At 46.1% G+C, this 14,033-nt stretch overlaps 1 protein-coding gene across 1 annotated transcript; it reads left to right on the forward strand.

The window, feature by feature from the left end:
- The first annotated feature begins 13,232 nt into the window (after window positions 1-13,232).
- Window positions 13,233-13,709, forward strand: LOC127315570 (uncharacterized). The gene has a single exon (XM_051346047.1). The coding sequence runs from the start codon at window positions 13,233-13,235 to the stop codon at window positions 13,707-13,709; it is 477 nt and encodes a 158-aa protein (XP_051202007.1).
- Window positions 13,710-14,033: the final 324 nt, after the last annotated feature.

The following is a 14,033-nucleotide window of genomic DNA, read 5'->3' on the forward strand; positions in this document are numbered from 1 at the left end:
TAATATAGAGTGCAAGACAGTAAATAAAGCAAACTAGATAAAGTAAATGCAAGTAACTAATTTTTTTGTGTTTTTGATATAGCAAACAAGATAGCAAATAAAGTAAAACTAGCAACTAATTTTTTTGTATTTTGATTTAGTGCAGCAAACAAAGTAGTAAATAAAACTAAGCAAGACAAAAACAAAGTAAAGAGATTGAGAAGTGGAGACTCCCCTTGCAGCGTGTCTTGATCTCCCCGGCAACGGCGCCAGAAAAAGCTGCTTGATACGCGTTCAACACGCGTCCGTGGGGAACCCCAAGAGGAAGGTGTGATGCGTACAGCGGCAAGTTTCCCTCAGTATGAAACCAAGGTTATCGAACCAGTAGGAGCCAAGAAGCACGTTGAAGGTTGATGGCGGCGGGATGTAGTGCGGCGCAACACCAGAGATTCCGGCGCCAACGTGGAACCTGCACAACACAACCAAAGTACTTTGCCCCAACGAAACAGTGAGGTTGTCAATCTCACCGGCTTGCTGTAACAAAGGATTAACCGTATTGTGTGGAAGATGATTGTTTGCAGAAAACAGTAGAACAATATTGCAGTAGATTGTATTTCAGTAAAGAGAATTGGACCGGAGTCCACAGTTCACTAGAGGTGTCTCTCCCATAAGATAAACAGCATGTTGGGTGAACAAATTACAGTTGGGCAATTGACAAATAAAGAGGGCATGACCATGCACATACATATCATGATGAGTATAGTGAGATTTAATTGGGCATTACGACAAAGTACATAGACCGCCATCCAGCATGCATCTATGCCTAAAAAGTCCACCTTCAGGTTATCATCCGAACCCCCTCCAGTATTAAGTTGCAAAGCAACAGACAATTGCATTGAGTATGGTGCGTAATGTAATCAACAACTACATCCTTAGACATATCATCAATGTTTTATCCCTAGTGGCAACAGCACAACACAACCTTAGAACTTTCATCCTTTGTCCCAGTGTCAATGCAGGCATGAACCCACTATCGAGCATAAATACTCCCTCTTGGAGTTACAAGCATCTACTTGACCAGAGCATCTACTAGTAACGGAGAGCATGCAAGATCATAAACAACACATAGATATAACTTTGATAATCAACATAACAAGTATTCTCTATTCATCGGATCCCAACAAACGCAACATATAGAATTACAGATAGATGATCTTGATCATGTTAGGCAGCTCACAAGATCCGACAATGATAGCACAATGGGGAGAAGACAACCATCTAGCTACTGCTATGGACCCATAGTCCAGGGGTAGACTACTCACACATCACTCCGGAGGCGACCATGGCGGCATAGAGTCCTCCGGGAGATGATTCCCCTCTCCGGCAGGGTGCCGGAGGCGATCTCCTGGATCCCCCGAGATGGGATCGGCGGCGGCGGCGTCTCTGGAAGGTTTTCCGTATCGTGGCTCTCGGTACTGGGGGTTTCGCGACGGAGGCTATTTGTAGGCGGAAGGGCAGGTCAAGAGGCGGCACGGGGCCCCACACCACGGGGCCGCGCGGCCAAGGGGGCCGCGCCGCCCTAGGGTGTGGCCCCCTCGTGGCCCCTCTTCGTCTCCTCTTCGGACTTCTGGAAGCTTCGTGGCAAAATAGGACCCTGGGCGTTGATTTCGTCCAATTCCGAGAATATTTCGTTACTAGGATTTCTGAAACCAAAAACAGCAGAAAACAGCAACTGGCACTTCGGCATCTTGTTAATAGGTTAGTTCCAGAAAATGCACGAATATGACATAAAGTGTGCATAAAACATGTAGATAACATCAATAATGTGGCATGGGACATAAGAAATTATCGATACGTCGGAGACGTATCACCCTCCAATACTAACAAGTTCATGGTTTCTCACTTGAACTAATCATAATAGAGAGTCAGCACTATGCAAGAATGCAAACCAAAAATATCAAAGTTGTTCAATCCTTCACCCTCAAATCCCACCAAAGCAACAATTGGTAGGGAGGAATCACATAGAAAGAATAGGAAAACAATAAATGACTCCAAGATCTTGTTTTCAAGAGTTCCCCTCACTTAGTGGAGGAATTGGTTGGTGGAGATTGTACATCTATATCTCCTCTTCCGAATCCCTCAAGAAGATGCAAGAATCATAGGAGGCATGGGAGAGGAATCAAGCTTTTGAGGTTCAACGATGGAGTATGAGAGAGAGAAAATGGAATGGTTGACCTTACCTCCTCAAGAATGAAGAAAGGTTATTCATAGTCCAAGGGGAAACTAGTCGTTTGAGGGGAATTCTGCGACCCAATCCGGCGGTAAAATTGGTGGTGTTGCTTTACACGTCGGATGGTCCGACGCATAGACCGGCGTGCCAAAATGGCTGCCGTATTTTCTACAAGCACACAAGGCTAGGCCAACACAGTTTGGCACGCCGGTTCTCTCACCGGTTTGAATCCAGTAAACCAGAACCACTTCAGCGCCGTCAGAATAGTGCTCGGTATAGCCTTTTGGCATATACCGGAAAATCCAGTGGTAGATGGTTAGTTCCAGTGGTGAGTCTAGCGGTGCCGATTTTCATGTCAGTTTCACAGAGTTCCTTCAAAATGTAGTTTTCTCGAAAGAACTTAAGCTTTCACATTGTTCCTGAACTCTGATTGAGATGAAACTAATTTTGTCGGAAACATAATGACAAGTAGAACCCAAATACAAATTCCAAACTCGAAAACATAGAAGAAGATGCATACGTATTCTGTTTTCAATGAACTTGAGCTTGTTGAAAATCTAGCAACAAGCTCAAGAACCTGAGACAGAAATTCCAAGAAGTAACAAGAATAGGGGATGCAAAGTATGTAAAGGGTTGAGGTCCCTAAGACCACAACTTACCAACCGAAAGCCCCTTTTGATAATGTGGCTATCTATGCTATAACCCGGTCTCCCAACAACCACCTGAAAATAGGTAAAATGAAAACCTAGCAGTGTCATACCTTTGCCTTGCGCGTCCCACTTGATCTTTATGACAACGCTTCAAGATCCATTCAATCTAGAATGCTTCACTTGATTATTGTTACTTCGTGATGACATGTAGTTTTCTCCCTCATTTACCACCATGGGATGGCTTCATTAAAGCATGTATTCACATGTCCAGTATCACAAAATGGATGGCAAGCTACAAGCATAATCTTCTTGATATGCTCACATTGAACATGCCCTTCTCAACCTTGATGACGATCACCATTTGATGTCCTCCTCTCATGGGCTATATTGGATCTTTCTTTTGATGAATTATCATGGAAAGATACATAACCCATATATACAACACACATCCACATAAATTATGGTTAGATCATGAAGCATAATTAAAAAGGTTTACCATACCGCAAGATCACATGATCGCATGTGGTACATTATTTATGCTTCATGTGTTTACCAACTTGAATTCAATCTTCACTCTTAGTATTGGTCAACCTTGTATCTATTCATGCTCTATCATAATACCTTGATCATCCATTGCTTAACACATAAGCTAGAGCATGGATAAAATGAGTTGCACACAAGAACTCCATCTTTATTTCATCTTCTTGATCACATCATATTCTTCTCTTCAAATCGATGATCTTGATGCCAATACTCAAGGTATATATTTATCTTCATGATATCCACACTTGAATCCAACACATGGACTACAAACAATATCTATGGAATATTCCTTCAAATTAAACTCAATGAAAACATTAGTCCATAGGAATTATTATTAATTACCAAAACACACATACGTGCAATGTACCCTTACAGCTTAACGGAAGCTTGTTTGTGCAGGTTCAGTTGTTGCCTCCAAGAGAACCTCATAGTGGATCATGGTTGCTTGCATTGTGTAGTGCCATGGGGAGAATAATGTCAGCCAATGTGGATATTGACGAGCATCGTGCCATCACATCTCTCCAGCGGAGACTAGCTCCCCCAATGGTGTGAACTTTGGGATACATCACCATCTCCATTGTCCTGTTATTTCTCATCCTTCACTTAATTTTACTAGCTTGGTTAATTGCTTATCTCGCATAGCAAGTTGTATCTTGTATGATTTTTTTTTATCTTTGTCATATAGCCTAGCTATTTGCATTATCTAAGAACTTAGATTTCGAGTAATCTCTAATTTTTTGAAAGAAAATTAAATATTTGTTGTCGCCTATTCACCCTCCCTCTAGTCGGCCACTTTGATCCTTTCAATTGGTATCAGATATTCGTATCTTTATTGAAGGCTTAACCACCTAAAGAGGATCGATGATTGACTCGAATAAGGATCGGAACAAGGTATATCAACCCCGCTATTGGGATGTACTTTATGGGTATACCCACGACATGGACATAATCTAGAAAGGCAGGGTGGCCCACTCGTGATAGTGCCAGCTGGCCTATCGGGGAACCTAGCCTACTACAGCCCTAGACGACTACACGGATGCCAAAAAGAATAATCATAGGAGCCAAGAATTATATAGCCTTAGAGTACTAGACAAGGCCTAAATGTATTAGTCTATGTCTTCGTAGATAGTCAGTTGGTGGATTTCCATGTAAATCTGACTCCTTTATGTAAAGACAGATTATGGGGAGCCTTTTGGCTACCCAACCTCACATCTATAATATGTATAATTTCATTTTCTATAGTGATTTATACCAGGACGTAGGGCTCCGATACATGACAAATGTATCTAGGAATTTGTAGTTTATCATGTTAAAATTCCTAATATTTGACAACTAGTTGGTATAAAAGAATTCCTGCTTGACTTATGGACAACAAAACAAATGAAATAACTATTTTAAAATACCATTTACTCTCTTGGTTAACACTTTCTCACACCTTTCACACCCTTTAGGGTTTAATCTCTCTAGTTTATAGTTTGTAGGTTTCTAGGTTAATAGTGTTAAGTAAAAAAAAATGCATCCTTTGTTTAAGTGCATTGCATGAACTTTCATATAAGATGGTTATATGAACTTAGAGAATAGTAGTTTAACTTCAGCTCCTTGTGGGTTCAACACTCAATATTTATCGAATTGTGCTACAACTAGTCCGTGCACTTTGGGATTATCAGGCTTCTCCACTGCGGTGACCTGAACCCGGGTAACCCAATTGTCCAATCTCATTCCCCGATCACCGCAGCCTTATGACTCCTATTATTTCTATACCATGATCACCCCCATAGGATTCTCCCGGTGAGAACACTACGACACCCACCACCTAGCCCCAATATTACTCCTTTGACTTTAGATGCTCCAAATAATAATTTTGCATCCTTTAGAGTATATATCATCGAATAAGTGAGAAAAGAAGTGGTGCCTAGCCTTAAAGCCAAACATCCCCAGATCCCAACACCACTCCTAAAGTGAAAGCACTGCTCCTGAAGTGGAAGCTAGTGATATAGGGTCCAAATGTCCCAAACATTATGATGGGTCGCATAGAAATAACATGATACCTACTACGTTACAATATTCTCCGTTGTCCAAATCTATGTCTAATTAATATAACCCGTCAAGTTCCCCACCCATGCTAGATTCATCTCATTTTACTAATCGGAAAATTTCCATGATATCTCATATTAGTATCTCATAAAATCAATTGTGTAGAATCAATGAGGATGTCTTCAAGCCACATGGTCCCAAGAACTTAACTCCAAGAGAAGAAGTTGATAAGAACTCAATGCAATCGCCTAGCGCATTCTTAAAATTATTTTACTGAAGAAAATATTACCCACATCCGCCCGAGCATTCTCTCAAAAGGAGTAGATAGAATAACTCGGCCATCAATATCCAAAAAACTGGAAAGTATGTTCTTGGAAATTTCACTTCGAGCAAGACTTCTAAATTGTTGTGGAATCTTTATTTACTGAACAATCTGTTATCTTTTGAGGTTTATATCAATGGATGGAAATAAGCTAGGCCAAAGTTTCAACTGCAGGTGTGCACACACAGTTGGATACTAACAAAAAAATTAAGGACCGTGGGAGACAAAATAGTGCTATGTATCCACGGAGATATATACTACGTATGAGCTATGCGTCCTCATGGCACCATAGTCTATGATTGTAGTTACTATGGATTAAATTGTCCAACCGGTATCATGTCCCACTACGCAGATACCTAGGTATTGAGATAAAAAAAAAGGACAATCATTAATTTCTATGACACCAGTATTGTTCCCTAGAGAATTACTTTAGGTACCCTACTCCCCTTACTCACACTAGGTTTCTCGTATAGCGCATAGGATCATGTACTCCATACTAATAATTTTTACGTTTATCGATATTCAGATTCTTGGGTGCTCAGGAAGTCCTATGATTGAGGCTGCTCATAGTGGAGAGTAACTTAGTCTAGTAACATATGTCATATTACTAGTCTAAGTTATTACTAGTATCTCCATAGTGGGTAGTAACTTAGATGTGGTTTCATGCAATGTATCATTAATTATGTTTTAGACTCATATTGTTTTGGGATATGTGATGTTATGGTAACATAGCTAGTTACCACCTCACTTTTTTTTTCTTTTATTGTCATGCCATGTCACCAAAATTTCTTGAGCGTGTGATGTTACCACCTATGTTATCCCCACTATGAGCAGTCTGAGGCAAAGACAAGAGAAAAATACATTAATCATAAAGTAATCAATTACACTAACTATCCCATATCAAAGTACGCACATGTTGCGAGGCGGAGCCTTAGCTGTGGAGGACTACGCACACATGATTATATCAACAATCATATATATTGTAATAGAAATTCCTATTAATGAATAACGAAATAGTCTTACACTATTCCACCAGTTGCGTGGAATCAATAGTACAAGTCTGTTTGTCGTTGGAGAAGACTAGGAGAATAGCTATGGAGATGTTGGTGATAGGGGTGGCAGAGCTTCGGCGTTGAGGATTGGAGGCATCGTGTTGTGGTTGGGATGATATCCTCTTCTTATAGGGCAGTGGACGAGTGTATGGTTTCGACGTCGAATTTCTAGTGCATGAATGTTACACGGTTTGATCTGACGGATCCACTGATATGTGGTATAGCCGGTCGATATAGTCGAGATGACCGTAGAAGTGGTCGTTAACTCCAGTTTCCCATCATTTGGGAATATCCTCTTGACTGTGAAGATCTTCATCATGTGATCCTTCCATTATGTACTCAGATGTCGTCATTAAACATCCATTTCTGCAAGGAGATAAAAAGCCAGGGAGATTTGCACATGTATGCAATAATTAGTGATTAACGGCATTTGCACGTAAATCCAAGACCTCTAATTTTGGTGTGTCGCGTTTATAACACCAATCTTCAATCTGCACCAAAAGGGGATCAACGCAACTACTTTTGTGCTCATGACAGCCATGTCAAATATATCCGATGAAAAAAAGGTTTTGCCATTTCTCTACCAACTTTCAAGTCGTATGTGTGCTTGCAATTGAGATTTTACCACTGCACATGGATTGCAAATGAAAAACATGTTTCGAACTGTTGGATTGCTTTCTGATTCACGGTAGTAATGAGTGTACAACGTATAAGAATTAAGTGAATTCTCGATCGACTGAACATTCTAGTCACTTCCAAACAAAAAAAATGTGGTAAAAACTAGAATTAAAAATCCAAGGAGCAGTGCCAAAGATGTCGGCTGCTGCCTCTGCCCGTCTGGTCTTTTTCCTCTCGATCGCGAGGGTTGCTCCGGTGCTCCCCCCTAAATAAAGTTGAAGAGTTATAGTTGGATTTTTTTCCCTATGTTGGGTCCGCCGAAACTCATATCCAGCCAATGTATACCCGTCTATGTTGATACGGTATGTGTACGTCGCGTAAGAAAAAAAAAAGGTCACGTGAGCAAGATCTTTATAGGATCTTTCTATTTTTGCACATGCACATGACTGTAGATACGTACAAAAACAAGGTACACCACAACACGGGCCATACGGGCTAGTACAGGATTGTACGGACGATGCACCTACACTAAAATTACAATCGTGCCTTCGCTTACGAACAGGTATGACAAGATCTGCACCGTTATTGTGTTTGATGGGCCTAAAAAAATTCCAGGAGAGGAGCACCGGAGCAGAAGTGCTCGATCGCTTGAACTCACGGCCTAGCGCCGGCCGGCCGGAAACTTGGAGGAAAAGGAGAGAAGGAAGCAACTACACAGAAGCGGCCGAAAATGGCTGGCAGCTATAGCCTATAGCAACCGCTCTGAAAACGACTTGCACTTGCGCATCGACATCTCGTCTCGGAGCTCCTGCTAGCTCTAATGTGCTGCAGCTAGCTGTGCAGCATCAGATTCAGATGAGATGGAGATGTGAACCCGAAAACAACCGGCATAGAGTTCGTAATTGGCCGGCCGATCGGTGTGAAACAGGAAGATACGCTAATCAGCCGGCGTACGCTGCGATCACGCATATATACTACGCGGAAGCTTCCGATACCTGTAATAATACAAGGACTAGGATTGGTATCTCCAAAAAGCAACTCAAAGTAAAGAAGCTCGCGAGCTGATTGCGATCACTCGCTTGATGTGCACACTAGCACTCGGCTAGATAGCTACCTCCTCCGTTTCATAATTTTTTGTCGTGATTCACGTAGAGACCTTGAGTGAGCCGTAATTTATAAACTCTGAATCTCAAAACTTTGCGCATCATTTTGACTGGGAGGCCATGCTACCCATTTCGAAAAAAAAAATCTTAATTTTAGTTTAAATTGAAGATAAAAATAGGAGAGGAATTATGAAAAGAGGAAATAGCTAGGTCCTAGACTCCTATGGTCGGGGAGAAACACACGTCGAATCCCACCACCACCAGCCTATACGCGGCATCGGCAACTGTATTCTGTGACCGTCTGGCGCCGACCTTCCACGAGAAAAACAGGCGGGAAAAGGCCCTTCTTTCTTTCTGGAAACGATGAGGATTCTTCTTCTTCGTCTCCTTCCCCTCCCTTTAGCTGTTTTTGGCTGCGTCCAGACCGCGGATCGGATCGCAACTGGCAAACGTCCAATAGCAAAGCGCGTGGAACGAAATTGGGATAGGAATATGTATGGAACAGAAGGGTTCTGTTCTCCAAAAACAGCTGTACGACGTGTGTGGAGCTGACCTTCTCTGAACCCCCAAGCGACATTACAATCCCGTTTCAAGGGGTTGAAGTTGACCTTTTTTGAACGGGAGCAGCCCCGAAGGGCCTGGAAGCATTATATTAAAACCAAGCAGTGGAGGTACAAGTTGTTACAAGGGACCCCATAAAATACAAGAAGAACACATAGGACCCTAGCTAAGGTAGAAAGGACCTCTCTGAAAGATAAAGAAAAGCAATCCGGTCCTCCTCTATCACCACCATCGAGCCAGAGGCCGGAGCTGCCGCCGTTGAGGTCGGAGGCGGGGACGAAACCACTTGCCTCCGAGTCAACGATACCTGCGGTAGCCGACCTCAGAAGGGGCCTCCCAATGGAGGTTGAACTTTTGCCGGAACCCTTCACCGGCATCTTGATGGGCCTAATGGCCTTGATGATCTGACGGCGTGCTCTCGCCGTCGAAGACGAGCTCGATAAGGTGGTCTTCCAACTCCCGGCCCAGCAGACGAGGTAAGCAGGGGTAGGGTCTTCACCGACGCCACCGAGGAGTAACGTCCCGCCGTCAAACTCCCAGAACCTGCCACGGACGGGAGGAGGCAGGCATATGATGGCGGCCTGGAGAAGAAGCCCCCCCTCAGGGGAGCACGCGCACGTCCAGTCCGGGCAGGAGGCGAACCCCTTCCACCACACAGCAGCAGGTAGCACCGACCCTCTCGCCGGCGACATGACTACTCTCGCAGAAGGGGCTCCCTCAACATCTCTCGCCCGAAGACTCCACCAAGGTCGAGGCGGGTTGCAGCCAGTCTTCCCCTCGCCACCACGGCATGCCGGAGGAAAGGAGGCAGCGCACCATGACACTTGAGGAGAGATTGGGGAGGGAGTTACCGGCAATCCCATACCAGAGTCCAGGATCGAGCCGGCCGTGGTGGCGAGGGGCTCGGGGTGTGGACTGGATTCGCTGCGGCTGGTTGGTTTGGCGGTAACCCTCCGTCGCCCCCGAGCGGCGGCGGAGGAGTCGTGGAGTTATTCGGCAAGGTCGCAACGGCGGGGTGCCCCAGATGCAGTCGGATGTTTGGGGTACTATAAGTCATCAAGGGGTAGTAACTCATATTACAGGGGGAAACTTTGCACAGAGTTCCATTACGATTAATGGGTGGCTTCGAGATTCTTTAGTTATTTATTTTAGATTTGCAATTCTTATAATTTTTACTCTTTCTAAGTTTTCTTATTGCCGAGCCATAGTAATTGCACCTATTAAAGAAACTAGAAGAATTATGGAAATGAGTTCAAACGGAAGATAAAAATCGGTTGCTAAATGAATCCCAATTTGTTGAACATTATTTATGAGACCCTGTTCTACTATTTGGTTTGATCTTGTCGTCCAAAGAATTCCATACCATGCCGGACCTACAAAATACAAGCTTCTTTTCTTCCTTTTTTTTTCTCTTCTCTTCTCTTAGGGCATCTTCAACGGGACGAAGCATACCGGACGTCCAAAAGTGGCCGCGCGTGTCCGTTTGTGTCGTCTCGCTGGCATATTTTGACCGCGCATCCGTTTGCGTCTGGGTGTGCTCCCAGCGTGCGACCCATTTTTTGTTTTCCAATAATATTTAAAAAGCATAATGTACTACAAACTACAGTCCATACAAGCCCTAGGCTACTTGCTTCCGGACGGCCTGGCCCGTCGTTGCGTGCCTCCCTCGTCTGCTTCTCCGCTGCCCGTCGTGCGGCCTCTAGAGCTCGGTGCGCCGTCGCGTCCTCTAGCAGGCGCCACCACATCGTCTCGTTGGCGGCATCCTCGTCCTTCTTGAGCGTCTCGAAGGAGTCAAATAACACCCTCTGTTCCGCCGCCCTCTCCTCCGAGGTAGGCGCATCAGGGTCATTAGATGACCATGAGATGCTGGGGTCGTCGTCTGCGGTGGCCGCCTCCCTACGGCATTCCATCTCGGCGTCGAACGCCGCGTGGACCGCCCGCTCCTCCTATGCTTCCTGTTGTGCGTCAGCCAAGAACTTCACGTCCTTGAGGATGTTATCGCTGCTTTCGTCGTCCTCCAACTCCTCTGGAGCTCTCGATCGGGGGAGGTGGAGTCGGAGGTGGAGGCGCGGTAGCCTGGCTGCGATCGGCGCTGCTCATGGGCAAAGGTGGAGGTTGTGCGGCGGCGGCGTTACGGTGGAGGTTGCGCGGCGGCTAGGGTTTTGTGTGGGATGAGATGAGATGCATGCGCTCCTGTTTATATAGGACGGAGGCAGGCGACGGCCGTGGCACGCGTGGCATCGCCATTATTTCGTGCGCAGAGGTAGGCGACGGCCGTGCGCCACGCGAGGCGCGCCTGGGAAGACGCATCGAGCCTGGATCACCGCTAGGCAGGTCCGCAGAGATGCATCCAAGATGCATATTTAGGCCAGGTTTGCGTCTCTGCTGACGACCAGATCACTATGTGTCGCCTGCTGGAGCAGGGCTCAGACGTTTTTTACGACCGCACATACGCAAACCGCCCTTAGAGCATCTCCAGTCGTGTCCCCCAAATGATGTTTGGGGAACGGCGGACAAGAAATGGGGAAAATCGCGTTCCAGTCGCGTCCCCCAAAGCTAAATAGCGCCCCATTTTATGTCAGGCGTCCCTGGTAGAGACTCTATGTATAGAGTCACGCCGGACACAAAAACAGCTTCCGGATGCATGCATGCGGTCCCTACTCCCCACATGTCATTTTCTTTTTCCACACTTTCTCTCACCTACTTTTTCCACATGGAGTGGTCCCCTCTATTAAAATGCATGCATCCGGACGCTGTTTGAGGGACGCGGCTGGAAAGAGCCTCTTTTTTATACAGATTTTTGGTCTCTTTTTATCCGATGCGGTCTTAAACGTCCTCCAAATCATTTTTGCCGGACGTTTTTTGAGGGCGCGACTGGAGATGCTCTTAATCTGGATGGAAACGGTCTGCAATCCAGCCTTTACATCGGTGGAGTGGTGGCCACCATTCCCCTCTTCATCATATTCATATTCAGATTCATTTTCATATTGCCTAGGCCATCATGTTTAAAAAACTCCCAGTTGGTTGCAAGTGTGATCAAACCATCCTACGTATCGGATGTTTTACCTTTTCAAATTCTAGTTATCAAAATGGCGTGTGTATCTTTGATATCGTACACAAGAGGACTTGATTCGCAAGGATGTACAAATTGTCATTATCAAGAACGTGGAGTGTAGAGGACTTGGTAAGTTTTATTTCTACATACTTTCCTTCCTTGTTTGGTGAGCAACTGGTGACTTCATCCATGGATGGTTGCACAACTTGTAACCAAAGACTAGTTGTCCATCCCATCAAGTTGTCCATCCCCCGCCTTTAAATTTGTACGTAAGCCGCAAGAAAACAGCTTTCATATCGTATCCCTATGTATATTCATGTGGACTTTCGCGTATGTACATATGCATGCATGTATACATGTACTTATCATAAAATAAATTGACTACGACTGGCACGCTGACACCTCTATTTTTAGAGGTTACCTCGACGGCCCCGTGCCGTCCCCACATGGATGACTCGGGCGGCAAAAACCCTAGCCGCTGGGCAGCCAGCCTTTTCTCTGCCTCCCCTCCCCTCCGCCTCGCTGGTGTGCTCCAACGGGCAAAGCCCGTGCGGCAGTAGGCGGCAGCGGGGACAGTTGTATTCGTGTATACAGCTAGGGTTAGGGTTTAGCCTTCCTCTACTCCTCTCTTCTATATATACTTGTACCCTTTGGTGATCAATACAATCAATACAACATACTCGATTTGTCTCGTTGGTATCAGAGCCACCCCAGGCGCTGCCGCGCGCTGCCATGGCGACCTCCCCCTCCTCCACCGCCCTTGGTACCTCAAAAGCCCATAGCCTCCACAACCACCACTACCCCTCCTACCGCCGTTGTTCTTCCTACCAATCTCCAAAACCTTCCTCCCTCAACCAAAAACCTCCCTACCACCAAAGAATCTCTAGATCTCTATAGTCTCGCAACAAATCTACAACTTTTCCACACCTCCACCGCAGCGCCACCGTTTGTTTATCACCAGCAGATCGCACCATACCCCTCCACCCACCCCATCCTCAGCGTCCACCAACTACATCAAGTTTCAGGTCACCGCCGTTAGCGAGAACTTCTCAAAGTGGTGTCAGATCATCACCTTCCTCCTCACCATGTACAAGGCGCTGGATCACATCACCGAGGGTGCGGCTCCTGCCGTCCCTAAGGACCTCTGGATGGCGGTGGATATCCACATCTCACTATGGTTCATGGGAACCCTGAGCGACGACCTCTACCGACTTGTGTCTGACGGCAATGGCCGTGCCTGCTCCACCTGGTCCAAGCTCTTGCGGTTCTTCGTCAACAACGAGGCCTCTCACTGCCTCTTCCTCAACAAGGCCTTCCACTCCACCCCACGCGGTGATCTTGACATCTCCACCTACGCCAGCAAGCTGCAGCGCATTGCTGACGATCTGGCCACGATGGGCCGCCCGGTTGTCGATCGCGATCTAACACTCCAATTAATCGATGGTCTCGGCCCCCAGTTCAAGCTTCATGCCGAGATCATGAAGATCGCGGTCCCCACATTCTCTGATGCTTACTCCCGCCTCCAACTCACCGAGATCGATGATGCCTCCCAGCAGCAATAGGCCGGCGCTCAGGCTATGGTCGTCCAGCCTGGCGGCCAAAGTACTTCCACCTACGGCGGCCCCTCGCGCCCTCCCGACGTCAGTCCGAACTACAAGGGAAAGAACCCAATCTCGGGTTTTGTGCACCCAAACCAAGGCGTGAACAGGGGCGTGTCTCTCCCTCATCCTCTGGTGGCGGCGGGCGTGGCCGCGGTCACGGCGGGGGTCATGGGCAACACGACCAGGGAAGCAGTCGCTGTTACCACGACCAGGCAGGAGGCCGTGGCGGTGGCCAACAGCCCTGGTTAGGTTACTTCGCACCCATGGGGACGCCTTTTCCTCCAC

Source organism: Lolium perenne, chromosome 7 (genome assembly GCF_019359855.2).
Source record: "Lolium perenne isolate Kyuss_39 chromosome 7, Kyuss_2.0, whole genome shotgun sequence".
Taxonomy (NCBI): domain Eukaryota; kingdom Viridiplantae; phylum Streptophyta; class Magnoliopsida; order Poales; family Poaceae; genus Lolium; species Lolium perenne.